The sequence below is a fragment of the Syngnathus typhle genome, linkage group LG1, assembly GCF_033458585.1.
Source record: "Syngnathus typhle isolate RoL2023-S1 ecotype Sweden linkage group LG1, RoL_Styp_1.0, whole genome shotgun sequence".
In the NCBI taxonomy this organism is placed as follows: domain Eukaryota; kingdom Metazoa; phylum Chordata; class Actinopteri; order Syngnathiformes; family Syngnathidae; genus Syngnathus; species Syngnathus typhle.
In genome coordinates, this window is record NC_083738.1 from 23,674,218 (window position 1) to 23,690,907 (window position 16,690).

The 16,690-nt window shown below is 47.2% G+C and overlaps 3 protein-coding genes across 6 annotated transcripts; 1 reads left to right on the forward strand and 2 right to left on the reverse strand.

Moving 5' to 3' along the window:
* Positions 1-19: 19 nt before the first annotated feature.
* abcg2a (ATP-binding cassette, sub-family G (WHITE), member 2a) lies at positions 20-7,213 on the reverse strand. 3 transcript variants are annotated; one of them, XM_061294201.1, is made up of 19 exons: positions 6,979-7,121; positions 6,615-6,668; positions 6,415-6,542; positions 5,950-6,009; positions 5,741-5,855; positions 3,829-3,981; positions 3,613-3,770; positions 3,321-3,423; positions 3,205-3,253; positions 3,034-3,132; positions 2,866-2,964; positions 2,633-2,778; positions 2,482-2,564; positions 2,054-2,143; positions 1,853-1,977; positions 1,577-1,731; positions 1,417-1,506; positions 1,196-1,272; positions 20-495 (listed from the first exon to the last, which is right to left on the reverse strand). In XM_061294201.1, exons 2-19 carry the CDS (start codon positions 6,651-6,653, stop codon positions 348-350), a joined length of 1,917 nt encoding a protein of 638 aa, XP_061150185.1. In that variant the 5' UTR covers positions 6,654-6,668; positions 6,979-7,121; the 3' UTR covers positions 20-347. The 3 variants fall into 3 exon arrangements, with proteins under 3 accessions (XP_061150185.1, XP_061150178.1, XP_061150194.1); XM_061294194.1 differs by having other exon boundaries at positions 2,866-3,132; positions 6,979-7,213; XM_061294210.1 differs by lacking the exons at positions 5,950-6,009; positions 6,415-6,542; positions 6,615-6,668; positions 6,979-7,121 and having other exon boundaries at positions 2,866-3,132; positions 5,682-5,808.
* Positions 7,214-8,058: 845 nt separating this feature from the next.
* On the forward strand, positions 8,059-12,399 carry LOC133164586 (protein phosphatase methylesterase 1-like). Its single transcript, XM_061294334.1, has 13 exons — positions 8,059-8,778; positions 9,247-9,436; positions 9,521-9,578; positions 9,717-9,768; positions 10,272-10,426; positions 10,581-10,671; positions 10,744-10,809; positions 10,876-11,023; positions 11,199-11,361; positions 11,766-11,830; positions 11,995-12,062; positions 12,137-12,159; positions 12,256-12,399. The coding sequence occupies exons 1-13, from the start codon at positions 8,750-8,752 to the stop codon at positions 12,258-12,260; spliced, it is 1,113 nt and encodes a 370-aa protein (XP_061150318.1). The 5' UTR covers positions 8,059-8,749; the 3' UTR covers positions 12,261-12,399.
* Positions 12,400-12,459: 60 nt separating this feature from the next.
* LOC133164298 (RING finger protein 150-like) lies at positions 12,460-16,685 on the reverse strand. 2 transcript variants are annotated; one of them, XR_009716827.1, is made up of 6 exons: positions 16,229-16,685; positions 15,354-15,604; positions 14,988-15,142; positions 14,544-14,640; positions 14,129-14,467; positions 12,460-14,059 (listed from the first exon to the last, which is right to left on the reverse strand). XR_009716827.1 is itself a non-coding variant. In XM_061294310.1 (6 exons), the coding sequence occupies exons 1-6, from the start codon at positions 16,683-16,685 to the stop codon at positions 13,941-13,943; spliced, it is 1,323 nt and encodes a 440-aa protein (XP_061150294.1). In that variant the 3' UTR covers positions 12,460-13,940. The 2 variants fall into 2 exon arrangements, 1 of the variants encoding a protein (XP_061150294.1); XM_061294310.1 differs by having other exon boundaries at positions 14,224-14,467.
* Positions 16,686-16,690: the final 5 nt, after the last annotated feature.

A 16,690-nucleotide genomic window follows, 5' to 3' on the forward strand; every position in this document is an offset into this window, starting at 1 on the left:
ACACACAAAAAGCACATGGTTATTTTTTTTATTGTTATTGTGACGGTACAATAAAACTTGACAGCTTAAAACTGAAGTAGTGGAACCAAACATTAGCCAATTAAAAAAACAAATCTAACCTATACAATACATATGCATATTTGTCAATTATATACTAAAATACAGGTCAAGTTAAAACTATGAACTGATGAATAATAGAATGTGAGGCAGTACAATTAATGAAATTACTGCAAATCAAATGTGTCGATTATATTTTTTGTGTGCAAATAGAGACACCAGTATTTTCTTCAGCACCTGCAATTTTTTTTTCAATATCTGCATTTGTTTCCAAGCATGTCCATTATAGGCTAGGTGAACTTTCTTATGTAGCGCAGTTTGAGGTAAGCAATGGCGAGGAAGGAGATGGTCATGACCCCGAGGGCCACGTGGTTCTGCCAAAAGCCCCAAGCCGAGTATTCCACGCCTTGCTCGTCCAAGAATTCCAGGCCACTACAACTGGAGAAAGTCGCAAAAAAGACACTCAGGCAAATGTATCTTTCTCACGTACGCGCACGCGTGCGCTCAAACGCACGCACACAAATCCAATCGAAAGGAAAGAAACTTTTTACAGTTCGTCAATGTCTGAAGACATAATAACGTGGCTATATTATAATTTTTTTCAAAAATTGTCATTTTGAAAATGCAAGAATTATGCAAAATGCTTCACAAATAATTTACCCGATTCAGATTGTCGGCGCCAACGCCGTGCTTGAGAGCAATCAAATTTAAAAACGGAGCAATGGCGTCACCTGACGGCCATTTTTTGTAGCGTCCAGCCGAGGATGTCGTGTGCGCGCACTCTCATGAACGTGTTCACTAGATTGGAACAGGTGCGCTTGTTAGAAGAAAACGTTTGCGCTTGAAACTTTTGCCATCTCGAATGCGGTCTATTTTGTAAGATTTCAGACAGCCCTTTTATTTTTGATGCTCGTGGGAAAAGAAATGAAGTCATCGAAAAGTAAGTCATGCAAACGTTTTATGTCTACGGGAGCACATTAGCATTGCTTCACTGGCATGTAGATTTTGTTAGCTTATTTGTAAGGAAAATAAATTCTCCAATCTAAACCATTTCAATTCCCTCAGGACCTTTTAAACTTAATTTTCCACATCTTCCAAAATTACATTCACCGCTTGCTGACATTTGAACGGTTCTTACATTGTCCCGGGGGGCACACTGCTGCTGTTGCGGCCGCGGCAGAACTCCAGGCCGTAGAACTCATTCACCTGCAGAGCCTGGGCACCCGGAAAGAATGTGTGCTGCTTACTGTATGTGTGCACTGCTTACAAATGTTTAGCAAAATCTTGTGTATGACTTTGGCTGGATGACTGAGAGTCAAGTGACATACGCTAGGTGGGGCTTATGTGTGTCTGACTTACACCGAGACCATAGCGAGGTATGCTCAAGTATTTCAACCAAGCCAGCCAGCTGACGATGGAAGGAAGATTGACCAGCAGGCCCGCAAAGATCTGAAAGGACACGCCCAGTATTGGTCATTTGTCCATTTACAAGCACCTCGACATCTGATGTGAGCCTCACCATCATGAAGACGCAGGCGATGGTCATGAAAATGTTGGCGATGGCCACCACTGTCTGGTCGGCAGAGATGGCCAGCGCCATGGCAGTGGCGGTGTACGCCACCAGAGTCACGGTGAACATGAAGAGGAAAAAGGCCTCCGTCGTTGGCTTTAAGCCTGCCCGCAATCCAGACGTGGATTTTAAAGCGTTTCATCAGCGTCAACCAAACCATGGCGAGAAGCCGTCCGTAAACCAAGCCACGGAACCAAAAAGAGGAGAAAAGCCGGTAGTGCCCACCAATCATGAAGTAGGCCACGCAGCTGAACACCATTGCGGGGATGGTCCGCAGCGTCACGATGTCCGAGAGGATCTTGGACAGAAAGTAGACAGACACCCGGTAGTAACCGCTGATGTACTCGTGACTGCAAAGATAGCGAGCGAGATCTTCAGGTGTGGCACGTTTTCAAACGTCGCCGTGTTTTTCTGTGTCGCACGCACATGAAGAGTTTCCTCTCGGCGATGAAGAGCTCGGCCGACGACAAGGAACTAAAACACTGGTTGACGGTGATGAAGAAGAGGGCGCCGAACCTGCAAAGGTGGCCAACCAGCTGTGTTTGGAGACGGCAGCAAAGACCAGAAAACAGTAGACAACGCATCGGGTGGCTGGGTTGAAGCTGCTGAGATACTTTTGGGGGTGTTGACGATGGACGAGAACGAGAATGATCTCATGGGAGGGACAGCACCGACGGAAAGGTTTGGAGAGAAAGCTTGGGGTGCCACAAGTTTGGATACTTTCAAAACCAATTGGAAGAGGAAGGTAATAAGGCAAGAGTTGCCAGCAGGTGAAGCTAGAGTAGATGGTAGAGGACGATTTGACTGTGATCCATGTACGGGGTTTGGCCTCAAGGACAAGAAGGGCCTATAACCTGTTTTGGATTCCGCTCTGGTCTTCCTGGACGTTGAAGAAAATGGCTCCGACAACCAGAGCAAGGAACAACGTAACTGCCACCTAAACAAAAACTCCATCAGCTGCAGTTCCTCTCATTCTCTCTCGATGACGCTATTGACTAGTCTCACCTGAGCGATGGAGGTCTGCGGGTTGAGCAGGAGGTTACGGAAGGTCCTCTGAAGAACCCAGCGGAACTGCGTCAGGAAGCTGGTATTGTAGGTGATGGTTCTGGAGCGAGCGGTGCTGCTCGCCTTTTTACCTTGGAGAATTCTCTCTGAGGGAAGACAGTGAGGCGCCGTTTCCTTTTCTGCTTTTTTGTGTCTTTGCTGTAATGCAGACCCCCCCCCCCCCTTGTCCCTACCCAACTCTGCTTTGGTTCGCTTAAAGTCAGAACAGTTTCTGTATTCCTCCACCAGTTTGTCCTCGATTGCCTGCCTGGATTTCAACACAGAGTCCGAATCTAGAAAGAAGATTAGAAGCGGGTTAACAGAAAACAAAACAAAAAGTGAGCATTCATTTGGCAACACACCTTCTCCGTCTATGTTGCCGACGGCCAATGCGGTGGAGTCTCCGTTGATAACGTCCAGGAAGAAGTCTGCAGGGTTGTTGTGAGGCTCACAGATGTACCCTGAGAAAGGAAAGGTGGACGGACGTCAGGCCTCGGTCAAGCAAACGCGGCTAAGCCCGGCGCGCTTCCTACCGATTTCTGAAAAGTAGTCCAGAGCGCTGTTTGCCGGACCGTGGTACACCTGAGTGAGTATTTCCACAGTGTAAGAAGTCACGTGAGCGCAATGTGCGTGAATTGGTGCAAGTGACCTGTCTGCCGTTGACAAGCAGAGTGAGGCTGTCAAAGAGGCGATAAATGGAGTAGCGAGGCTGATGGATGGACAGGATGATGGTGCGCCCCCTGCTGGCCATCCTGGAAAAATATTGAGGCGGCAGGTTGAGCTACTTATACTGTTGTTGATACAGCTGTCGTTGTGCTTATTGTTCTCCTGTCGCTCCCCGAGGGCTCTCCTGTTCCTGTTTTCTCTGTCTACCCTTTGAACCTATCGTCTGTCTTCCTTCCCAACGATTTGACTTTTGGTTGCCGTGCGTGGGCAGGCACCTTTTGAGTAGCATCAGCACCGAGTTGGCGGTGCTGGCATCCAAGCCGGTCGTGGGTTCATCCAGGAAGAGAACGGGCGGGTCGATGATTAGCTCCATGCCAATGTTGGTGCGCTTCCGCTCGCCCCCTGAGATGCCTCGAATCAGCTGGGTGCCCACCTGCGCACCGTGGCCACGTTAGAACGCAGGACGACCACCGACGTATGCCTCGCCTCACCCGGGAGTCGGCCACGCGGCTCAGTCCGAGCTCCTGGATCAGCTGGACCACTTTCTGCTCCTTGGCTGCCTGAGAAACACTGGACGGAAGACGGAGCGCCGCCGAGAAGCTGAAGTTCTCCCTGACCGTCAGTGTTCCCATCACCACGTCATCCTGTCACCCAACGCAGACGTTTTTGATGGCGGTTCGACATAAAACCGACATTACGACACAGATTGTCACAAAATCCAGCAATCGTATTTAAGCAACTGACAACACAATGACATTTCGCTGCGCACATTTTCTTGCCCTGACATGTTTCTGATGGTACTTTTCTCACCCGCGCCTCGTTATCCCAGATCACTTTACATATCTGTCTCGTCTCGTCATACCTCGTACCAAATTGTGGCACTGGGAACATTACGACGAGGTCACTGGATCACACAGTACGCTTAAAGCAGGGGTGTCCAAACTACGTTGGCCCGCGGGCCAGTTCTTATTGGCCCGCAGCAAAGTACTGGGCAGGCTAACGAGTTAGCGGAAAGATGCTAATTCGCGATCGTGCTAACATGCGCAAACGGACCTTTAAAGGAAATTAAACGAACATTCGGAGCAATACTACATTGTCCTAAAGCAGGGGTGTCCAAACCTTTTGCAAGGAGGGCCAGACTTATTAACGTGAAGGGGCCCGGGTACCAGTTGGCCCACGGGCCGTAGTTTGGACACCCCCTAAAGGTTAGACACGTGATCATTCATTTCTCATGTTAGGAGACACACTTACATCGCCAAGGACTCCTGTACCACTGTAACCAACATATGTACAAGAATCGTTGTTGTGACGCCAGTTCAGCTCGGAGCTGCTTCACTTTATTTTATTTTTTAGAGGTTTTATTTTGACTTTTAATGATTTTTTTTCAATTTGGGAAAAAAAATCTGCGATGTAGTGAAACCGCGATAAACAAACCATGATGTAGCGAGGGATTACTGTACATCACTGAACATCAAGGCAATTGTGTTTGTCTAATTTGTAAAGAGACGGTTGCCTTGTTTAAGGATTTCAACTTAAAGAGACACTATCAGACGAAACATGCCAACACAAACGACCAGCTAACAGGGAGTGACCGCGCTGATAAAGTGAAGCAGCTCCAAGCTGAACTGGCGTCACAACAGCGATTTCTTCACACGGGACTGTGAGTCAAAAATAAATATTACTAAAGCAAGCTACGAAGTGGCCACTGTTGATGTTATGGACCTGTAGACCTGACACAAACTATTATTTTCTGAAAGATAATGTAAATGACAAGAGCAAAATTCACTAGTTTTAATAATAACAGACAACTTTGCATTACTTATAACTCCCGTTTAAAATGTTCATGAGGCAAAAGTAATTTTAAACTCGTGTAAATTTAAGGTATTTCATACAGTTTGTTCAATGTTATCTGACTCTTCAGATATGAATGAAAGGCAGAATTTGTGTTTTTAGAGTTCTTCACATCTGCCAGAGTGACTCATATTTGGTTATTTTGTCATTTGAAAAATTAAGACAATTGTGACAATGAAATTTGTTTTATAACAGTGTGTATTTGCATGACATTTTTGTAGTTAAAAAATGTCCAAAAGAACTATTGGCCCCCTTCACTTTATCAAATCTGGCCCTCCTTGCAAAAAGTTTGGACACCCCTGGCTTAAAGCTATTGTTTATTGACCTGATGCGCTCGAATGTTTTTTAGACTCGATTGTTCGAATCAATTAATTAGAGGTGATTTAAGGAAGGGTAATGGACGAAACATTTGTGGCGGAAAACTCAGGCAAATTACAGGAATCTGATTACAAAGTCAAAGCCGCATCAAAGATTTTCCCCGCGTGGTGCTCACCGGAAGTTCTCGTGCCGACGTGCAATGGATCGTAAGAGGCAGGGGTACTTGGGTCTCACCTGCACCACGTACCCCGATAGACACTTAAAGTTGGGTGGTTGAGGGGCGCCGTCAATGAGGACTTCCCCCGACAGACCGGCAGGATCCTTCCGGGCAGCCAAGACATCTAGGAACCTTCAATCCCCCCCCCCCCACCCCCCAAAAATAAATGCGTGGTGGTGATGATGAATGTGGCTTGGTGACATTTTTGCCAATTGACGACACTTACGATGACTTTCCACTTCCGGTTGCTCCCATGATGGCATTGAGGCCGGGCTTCATGATGCCACTGTGGAGGGCAGCACATTTTTGGCTCGTCAACTTGTAGGCATCAGGTTGTGATTTCCAAATAAACTCAAAAAATTGAGAGCAGGGGAACGATCTGTAAACACGTGAGCGTTGACTTGAACTGGCCTTGACCTTTAGCTTCAATTGGTCAATGATTACACGGCCTGGATCGTAAAACACACCAGGTGCGGCCTTTGTTCAGACATTTGTGACAGGGACGGACATTTTGTCAATTCAAAACAACGACCATGCTGGATGGAAACTGGAATAGGAAGAACCGAACCCATTCCGCTTCTCTTGGAACAATTCGCGAGTGTGTCTATTGGTTAAAGCCCAGCGCATTTCCTTCCTGCTTCTCTGGCACGTACGCGGACGCTCGTTTTCACGTTTCAAAAGAGTTTCTCACTTGAGGTCAATCAGGATATCTTTGGTGCTCCTTTTCTTCCTCCAGCATAAACATCCTTGAGCTTGAGTCACTTTGTAGTGAATGTTGTGAAAGCTAACCGCGGCGCCTCGTTGCGGCGCATCTGCGCACTGAACAAGAAAAAGCGCACATATGCAGACGTCAACTGAACTTCTAGTTGTTGTGGCGACGGAATGAGGTACCTGCTCTTTGACTGCTTTCGTCTGCTGCAGTTCCATCATAACTCGCTCGCCCTCCTACAAAATGCAAAACAAAACTCATTCCTGACCGTTGAAGTATCGTAACGGAGGTTGAGTCAACCGAAGTAGAAACAATGTAAGAGCGCCGTTCAATTTCAAACTAGTCTCGGGACACAAAACGCCGATGTCAGCACAATTGGCCATCTCCCTTCAAACAATTGGCAGGGGAGAAACTTCCAAAAATCTATTCTCAGCCCGCTTTATTTGACAAACTTTGATCTCTGCCCCTCCTCCACTCCTTTACGATTGCTCATTTTCCAACTTAAGAGTTAGTAAACGTTACACGGGAATTGAAAGGCTCACTCACCAGGCGCGGGAACAATCGGCGTGTGTGTGACTGTCATCCAAACACAAAGCTCTGCTGCCGCCACTGCTGCACTGCAGGAGGGATTCCAGGCGTGTGCTGTTTTACGGCGGTGCGCAACTCGCTTTTGTAACTGAAGATCTGACACATGGTCCACATAGATACCGTGCGCAAGGTGTCATGGGTCATGCTCATTTTGCACTCATCAGGGAGAAAAACCAAATTTCAATCGATGACCTCTTGACAAATAAAGATAATTCAGTTATAGTCGCGGATGGCAGGAATGACAATTACTAGCTACATTTTCTGATGGGCGTTAAGTTCAGCTTAGTACACAGTGCTTTTGTTTTGGTTCTAAATGCGGAGATGTGACTAATTTTCATTTGACTGTGCCTTTTTTTGTTTTGTTTTATAGAACTGGGTGTGACGGCGGGGCGGGGCAAGAGCTGGACCGAGTGAGCGGCTTGGGAAAAGGAAGTCTGGGATTTCCCGGTATTTAGTTATTTTATGGATAATTGAGGACACAAGTCGTCTTTGACTGGTTACTAGGATACTGTCTGTCATTCACACCTGAGGAGAATGTTTGCTGCCTCTGCGTATGGGTCACTCCCAAAGGAAAGTGAAATGTACGTGCAGAAGTTGTCTAACAATGCTGTTAATTGGCGACTTTTAACCCTCCGACCTTGTTTGAGTTTTAGGAGCCTTTGCTGTGTAGTTATAACGTATCATTAGTACTTTAACTATTTTAACCTTTCAAATTCGTTGGAAAACAGCAAGAAAAGGAAATTCAGATGAACAGCGATGTCATGAGATCCAAGTTTAATTTGATTCGTGACCACGGTAGTAAGTCAAAACATAAATTGAAATTAATGGATGTTGAAGACCATCAGCGAGAAAAAAAAACGTTTTTGCTCTGAGCGATATTAATAAATAAAAATAAAATAAATAATTAATTAATATTCTACATCACAAAAATATGGGGTATTAATCTAATTAAATAGAATGTGCATCATGATTTTAGTTGCAATCTGATTCAGTGTGTACTCCTTCTGGTGTGCCCAATTTGGCCACTAGGAGGCAGTATGGTCTCGTCGAGACATGCAGACACAAATCAAGAACAAACTTCCACTAGTGCTACTGAGATTTTGTAAGTTGCTGTAATATTTAATATATTACTATGGTCATTTCTTGTAGGGTTGGAGAACCTATCCCTCGATTAAGGGATTGTAAAATAACGAGTATTTTCCTGTAATACCAAGCTGGTGGGGTGAGGCTAGCTATTTTTAAGGTAAAGTTGTCTCATTGTTTAGGCGTAATTCTCTTTTTTTGCCTCTTGTAAATATATTTCAGGTGGGAGCATAGTTTTACTTATTAATCATTCTAAATAATTTTCATGGGTTTCTATTGACGGATTGAGAACAAATGCCCTGTAACTTCATTGGAATCAAATAAATGCCTGCAAAGTCATTTTTCGCTTGAGAACGGCATCCAGTTTGTAAATTCTGCCACAAGTGTAAATGACATACGTGAAAGTTTGAAGTGCGTCAACCTGCAGGCCCACTCCTGTCGCCGTCAGCCAATGGGCCGCCGCCGCCAAGATGCTGCCTGACACAACCAGCTGACTCGGTATTGTTCTGCCGTGGGTATGAGCGCTCACGGAGCGTCCTCATCTTATTCGCTGGCTGGACGTCGGCCCTTCTGCCCTACGTCGTGGAGCGCGGGAGAGACGTTTGAGAGAAAGGTCTGGCTCCACTACAGCAGCTGAGAAGCAAACATGTGGGAGGAGAGTTTGGACAAGGAGCAGTAAGTCGCATTTCCAAAACTCGGACAAGATCCAGCGATGCTTTGAGATACAAGTTGAATTCGTTCAGTGACTGCGCTCAAAACCTCAAACTCTTGTGCAAGTATCTCAGATCAGGTTTCCCTGTGGAAATGAATGGAAGCACCCCAATTTTTGTGCATTTTTGTTTTCAGTAATCAAAATCAAGTCCTGATCAAAATAATGGGGTCATAGAAAAGAAATAGAATGTCAAGAGTTCAATAGATAGTGCCTCGTGAGTTAGTGCTGCAATCCAATTCAATGTGGCGTTCCTCCTGGTGTGCCCGCCTTGTCCACCAGGAGGCAGTATAATTGCACACCTGCTCATTTGCCAAACTGTTGCTTAAGTGAGTCGACTGCTGTCAAAGCAAAGCATCAGCCCAACGAGAGCTTTTATCTCAAGGCGCCAGTGTGAGAATTTGTCGCTTTTTGTGTGCCCGCATGTGGACCAGCGACGTGGGCCAGAACCTGGACTACTCGCCCGTGTCATGGGAGGAGTATTTTGAGCAGATGGAGGACGTGAGTGTGGTCCAGGGTGACGGCCGAGACATCTTCAGGGTGTACAAAGCTGGACATGAGGGCCCCCTGTTGGTTCTTCTGCATGGAGGAGGACACTCGGGTCTGTCTTGGGCAGTTTTTACGGTAAGTGTGACTCCAGAACTGTTCCGGAACATGAAATGGTTCCAGGACTCGCCATAAGATTGCGGACTCTTTTGTGCGTTGTAGACTTCCATTGCTGCCAGAGTGAGCTGCCAGGTGCTCGCCATGGACCTCAGGGGGCACGGTGAGTCTCGCATGTATTGTTTGTGGTATTATGCAAAGTCACAACTGTGATTATTTAAAAGACTAAAGTGTAGAATGGTAAATAAAAACTAATTGCGAGCTCCAGTCTTAATAAAGTGGATTTTGTCCTCCTGTAAAGGTGACACATTTGTCCGCCAGTCGGACGACTTCTCCACTCAAACTATGTCCAGGTAAGCAATTAACTTACCAGCAATTTAGGTTGAAGAGTCACTTTCGTAAACTTAAATCTAAACTTGCATGTTAAAGCAAAATGTCCTTTCTTTTGGTAGTTACATCACAAACTTTTGTTTTGGAATGTAGTAAGTATATATATTTTTTGCCTCGGCTGGTTTCACGACGACCGTAAGTAAGGGAGGAAGGTTGAGCAGTCGTTTGGGAATTGGAGTTAACGTACCGTGTGTTGCCTAGAAACAACCTCACCATATTGGCTAGCACTGAAACTCGCCGCCAGTTGATGCTCAGCTACGCTATGCTACGCTATGCTACGTAGCAAGTGCTCTCCTGGTTCCCTTCACTGTGCTAACAGAAACAGACAACAAAGCTAAATGCACAAGAACCAGAAACGATCATAATATTGTAAACTATTCCAACCTAGGGAAACGCGTGGGCCCAAAAGCGGCCAGCCTGTCATCCAACCGCCGCTAACCAGACAACCTGTACATGCCGCCCACAGCGACGTCGCCAACGTGGTCCGGGCCTGCCACGGGGAGATTCCTCCTCCCGTCATCCTGGTTGGCCACGGCGTTGGCGGCGCCATCGCCGTGCACGTGGTCAGTAATGAGCTGATGCCCACCGCTGTTGGACTCGTGACAATTGACGTGGTGGAGGGTAAGGCCTTTTCAATTAATTTTGGGTCATCGCACATTGGCTTTGTTTGTCATTGCAGTTTTATTTAAACTTCAACATTGTGGAGAAACACATTTAGCCTGTTGTGGGTGTGATCGGGTCCAAAACGTACCTCCGCCATGATCTCTGTGGGCAGGAAGTGCAATGGAGGCGCTCCACAGCATACAGAACTTCCTGAAGGGGAGACCCAAGTCCTTCAAGTCTTTGGACCATGCCATCGAGTGGAGGTGAGCAGTCATTGAAGGAAGTAGACCGCAAGACCTCGTTGCCATTGAGACCTTTGCCTTTGGTTCGTCAAGCGTCAAGAGCGGACAAATCCGAAACTTGGAATCTGCCAGAGTGTCGATGGTTGGTCAGATCAAAAGGTCGGTTTGGTTTCGTTAGTTGTGACTCGGTCTTCGGCTGCACGCGAGCTTGTGGCTGTGTGGCAGGTGTGAGGCGGAGGAAGCCGACACCCTGGAAGGGGCCGGCCCAACGAGGGAAGACGCGGTGGAGGACCGGAATGAGGAATTCTATGACCGAAGCTACGTCAACGATGTGAAGAACACCGCCACGGAGGCCGGCGGTGGACAAGGCCAGGTATAACGACATCATTGTGTATGATTTTGTCTGACGTCCGCTACGTTGAAAAAATTCACCACACTGGGCTTTTGAATGTTTTTTTTTTTCTATTTTGCATTACATTTTCTCTATTAGCCTTGTTATTTTTAAACACGTTTGACATAAGACTAAGGTTACACGCCTTTGTCGGCAGAGCATCTACAAATGGCGTATAGACCTGTCCAAGTCGGAAAAGTACTGGGACGGCTGGTTTCGGGGGACCTCCAACCTTTTTCTGGCCTGCAACCTGCCCAAACTTCTTCTGTTAGCAGGAATAGACCGCTTGGACCGGGACCTGACCATCGGCCAGATGCAAGGTATGTCGAAAAGAACCATCAAAGGCAACTTTAGACTCTGTTAAATGGGGGTCCTTGGAAAATGTTCATCCAAACACCCAGAAGTTAGCAAAGCCCTGTTGTAGACAGTCAACTCTCTTTTGTACAGCTTTACTCTCGTTTCCATGGTGATAGCTTCTTCACAGGCACCTGCTGCTGTCAGGCAAGTCAGTCAGACGCCGCCCACGAGTGACAGCCCAGGTGGGGGAGGGGCGGGGGTGTCGGTGGTATCAAGGTGGCTACAATAGGTACAACATAGGAAGAAAATGATTTGTAGCCACAGAATAGTTGTGGTTCCTTATAGGACCAGAGTTGGCTTTGCAAATCATCTTACCCCCCCCTTCCATTACCGTCTGAAGCTTTGTGTGTGTGTGTGTGTTCCGCAGGTAAATTCATGATGCAGGTGCTGCCGCCCTGTGGTCATGCAGTGCAAGAAGACCAACCAGACAAAGTAAGAAACCACTCAGTTCATTGGTGCAGTCCATATTTGGACTTAAACTTTTTTTTTTTTGTAGCTCGAGTGCATCAGTATGTCACTACAGGGGATTTTGTTTTATCATCTTACAAGAAATAAATAAGAATAATGTAAATAAAGGTGGTCATGATTGTGTGAAGGTTTCTGATGCCGTGGCCGCATTTCTGCTGCGACACAAGTTTGCCGAAGCCAAAAGAGCAAGAACAAGGTAACAATGAGTCAGTGGAATGAAGAAAGCAAATTGCTTTTGGTTACACTTGTCTTTTTCCTCATTCTCTCTAGTCCAACTGCTTCTTTGGCCACTGGTAAGTCAACTTTCTGCCTTTGTCATGAGTGAAGGATGTAGAGAAAGGAGCAGCTAGAAGTCAAAGGTCAAACACTGTATCCTCATTGTCTTTCAGAATAGCACAAAGATGATGGACGGATCTGCACACATGAAACATCACAAACCTCCATCTTCATCACTGATGTGAAGCTGCTAAACAACTCCAAACATTAAAATGAACTCAAATTTGAAAAAAATAGTCGTCAAGGAGTTTTTTTTTTTTTGGTACTTTAGCGCTGGTAAAAAAAAAAAGGAGAAATTCTCAGCCAATAAGAATACGTACAACACAACAGAGAAGTTTAATTTGAACAGCATTCACTAAAGAAAAAGCAGCCATGACGATGAGTTGTCGTCGTCACATATTACAGAGAACAAGCTCGGCACCGGGGTCAAGTGCTCAGATAAACGGGGAGCAAGGTAAGCTTTGACCACAACAACACAAAATCCTTTGCATTTGCCAGCAAGCTTGAAAGAAATTTGCAGCCTGTGAAATTTTTATAATAACGCACTGAGAGAGTGTAAAATGTCAGACTTGAAATGCTCTCGTATACAAACAGCGTTCTTGGCGCTTCACAAACCCGATGGTGCCAAAAATCCATTTAACAAAAAGCAAAACCGCTACTGGGATTCTTGCTTGATGCATTTTGGCAGAAAACTTGGCCTGAAAATATTGCGTGACGTGCCACAAAACAAAATTCACACCAGTTTTGTTTTGGATCCAAGCTGTGCAAGTTCATGTTTCAACACGGGAAAAAATGTTGACCTTTAGGATGTCCGTCACTTGGCGCCGTTCTTTATGTACAAGACACCGCCAGCAGAAGGGGTGGGGCGGGAGCGGTGTCGATTTCATCTTCCTGGCATTACAAAAATAAACATCTCGTCTGATAGCAAAATAGATGACAATCTGGAGCGCTCGTCGTTACGCGCCACCTCTCTGTCTTCTCCCCATAGTGTCGGCGGGAACAGTGAAAGAGAAAAATGTTAAAAAATTGATTGTCGGCGATGGGACTAAGGAAGAAATGTTGCTTGCTCGCCGTACCAACATTTCTTGCCATCTTATTTGGGACGGAAGGAGAAGCAACACTACAATCGCACACACGAGCAAGGTCAACACAAATGTTCACCCAGTGACCTCGTTGGGCGAGATTGCGGAGTAGGACGAGAAGTGAGCGGGACCAGGTCCTGGAACATTCCACAAAAGGTAGATGATGCAGACAATCACAAGTGGGAGGAGTCACATGTGCAAGTCCCAAGTTTCTCTGACAAAAAAAAAAGTTAGTCAAATAACTGCTAAATTTCAAGTGAGTTGGGCAAACTTGCTGAGTTGCAACATTGACGGCAAGTCAATGACAACCAGTCTCTCTCTTCTCTATGACTTCCTTTTCCATTAAGTTTTAACCTGACAGGACGTAATCCTTGGATCTTTTCATGTCAAGTCCCGAGCAGTCGTTCATCAGCAAGATGTAAAATTGGCGACCTCGTGACTGGAGTGGGATTTGCTTTCAGTCGTTTTCTCATCAATGCTTTTTGTTCTCTTTGGATTCAGGAAGTCCAGCGTGAATCCGAGGAAATTTGGAGATTTGGAACGCCGGGCACCATTGGGATACACGCTGACGAGTCAACTGTTTCCATCCTGTAACCAGGTTTTTGGGGAAAACGTGGTGTGGTTGAGGTGCCGGTTGGGAGTAGGCCAAGCGCAAATAAGTTCTCCTTCCATTTTGCTCGTTTTGATTTTTTTTTTTTGGATTGTTTAGCTTTCTCTCAGGACTTATCCCCTATGTGTGATGCTTGAACGGATCCCTCCTCATCTGACAGACCTGTTTCCACGGCGATTACTAGCGACGCCATGGAGACGCTGCTCACCATGGGCTGGAGCTCACCTGCAGGTAGCAAGACGCAAAGCGTTCAAACACTCCAATTCATTGTGCTGCTCGCTCCGGTATACCTGCCTTGGCCACCGGGGGGCAGTACTGCGTAATACAGCCATGCAGACACAAAGAATAGACTTCTACTGCATCTGTGACTCATCGAGAGGCAGGCTGACCCGTGTGCGTGTCGGTGGTGGCCGTCATAGGACTGTCTCTCAGAGTGTCTGGCGGGTCGTGGTAGTCCTGCGGGAGTCCCATGTGTCGTACCCCCGGGTCCAGAACCACAGAAGAGCCTCCCTCACTTAGCGTGCCATCGCTGGCTGCCCCAGAGACTACGGCCTCCAGCGCTAGGGGCCCCGCTCCGCCGCCCGGAACCAGGTCGTAATCCAGCGGCAGGTCGTCCAGGCAGTCTGCGTTCAACTGGTAGATAGACAGCAAGGATGACGCCACGAGCCCCCCATTCCCCCTCCCCTCTCTGGTCCGCCGTCGTACTCACAGCGATTCCCAGTGCTTTCAGGATGTTCATCTTGCACATTGGACACGTGCGATGGTCCAGGAGCCACGGGTCCACGCAGCTCTTGTGGAACAAATGTCTACACACAGACACAGATAAAGTAACTTTGTCGACTTTTCATGGATATTAAATGGAAAGGTCAATACCAGTTTAAGTTTATATACTTGCTTTATTTTCAAAGCAACCAAACACCCAATCAGCTCAATGCTGATTATTAATGGACAGCCCCATTTAATGGTTAGCATCGGCGATTGTGGTTATAACAATACTCGTTGGCATATGTTCTTTATCTGCAAAGAATGACTAAATCGGATTGCCGCATTAAACAAGTACTTTACATTGTATCTGTTATAATATCGTGCAGTGCAAAACAAAAATCTGTCTCCCGCCAATAGGAATTCGAAAATAACGAGAGGGGTAAAATACCTGCACGGCAAGATACGGACCACATCGTTGGCCTTGTAGCCTTCGATGCACACGGCGCAGTTATCAAAGTCGGCCTCTATCTCTTGGTCGCCTTTCCTGATGGTGCGCACCTGCAACTTGCTGATGGCCTTCTTGGCTGCGTCACCGAGGCGGCGCTGGAGAGGAGGATGGTGACTTAGGCTTGGAATTGTTGACTAATGTATATTGTTTAGTTTGGCGCAATCTTGTGGCTATGAGAGTTCCTGAAATAGTTAACTCAAAATTCTATAGTTGACATGATCATAAAAAAAAAAAAAATCTCTTTCTGGTAATCAGGTGACGAATATGCGTTTGCCATCAGCCCCCGTGTGGTCGTCCCATTTGTACCTGATTGCGGTCTCGCGCGTTGGCGTATCGGAACCTCTGGATGTAGTAGAAGACGAGCCAGGCCAGCGAGATGATCATCAGCACGATGAAGGAGATGGACACAAAGACCACCGAGGTGCGGCTCACATACTTCTGCAGGTTCCTGGTCCCGATGGTGATAGTCATGGTGACGGTCACGTTGCGCTCCAGCAGCGACACCACCTCACGACCTTTGGGCTCCGGAATCATGATGGCCACCACGTCGCCTGTGCCTGAGTAGGGGAGAAGGACAGCTCAAAAGGTCAGAGGGAAAATTCTGAGTGGCAACATTGCTTGAGGACGTCTCGACTGCTGACACCTTCCGCAAGCAACGTTCTCGTTTCATGATGCTTGTTACAGCGTTTACTCCTTTGCTGACAGCTCCACTCGCCTTGCCTTTATTTCTACAAGTGACCATGAGTGTCACTTGATAGAAACGGAAGAAAACATGCTACATAGAAAAGTACCCCAAAAGGTTTGGCCTGTCTGGCTTTGAGGTGAAACTTCACGATGAACTAATACTGATCTGCAACTTTTACAGATGAACCTGATTCGACCCGCTCCGAACACTTGAACGCCTGTATCCCAAACAATGTTGTCAAATCACTCCCAAATGAACGTCCACCCCCTTTCTGTGACTCTTCTCGTCTCTTCAGTTACAACACGCTGATGTGACCCTGAGACTCTTGCCTCCTTCTCCCGTTTGAGGGATTGTTGATCAATTGCTTGCTCTGACGATAGTCCAGAGAGATTTCCCTAGAGCATCGTAGAATCACCCCGAGATATCGCACCAAATTCCGGCGACACTGGCAAGATATGTACGAAGGAGCGTGAGAAAAAGAAAGCGGTGGGCGCACCCGGATGAGGCATGGTGATGGTGTCGTTGGCGTTGGACGAGCCCACGTTGAAAATGACCACGGCCGAGGCGTTGCGCTCGGCGGCGTGCCGGATTTTGTCCCTGTAAGTGCAGTTGCCGCGGGCGATCAGAGCCACCCACGCACCGGCTTGGGCTGGCACCACAAACGGGGTGGAGGGGTCGCAGGCCTGGCGATCGTGCGGAGCGGCAGGCAGGACTACTACCCCCTTGGCGTCCCGCTTGGGCGAGTGTTCCCCGTAACGCCCGCATTCGGACTTGTCGATGCGCAGCGTCTTGGTGGCGGGCTCCACGTAGCTGATGTTGACGAAAGCCGTGTACCATTCCTCCCGCTCGGCCACGGTAAAATCGAGGCACAGCAGGTGGACGAAGCAAAAGGACAGCAGCCACGTCGAGAGGGCCAGGCTGCGGCAGGCCGCCGCCACGGAACACGGAGCCATGACAG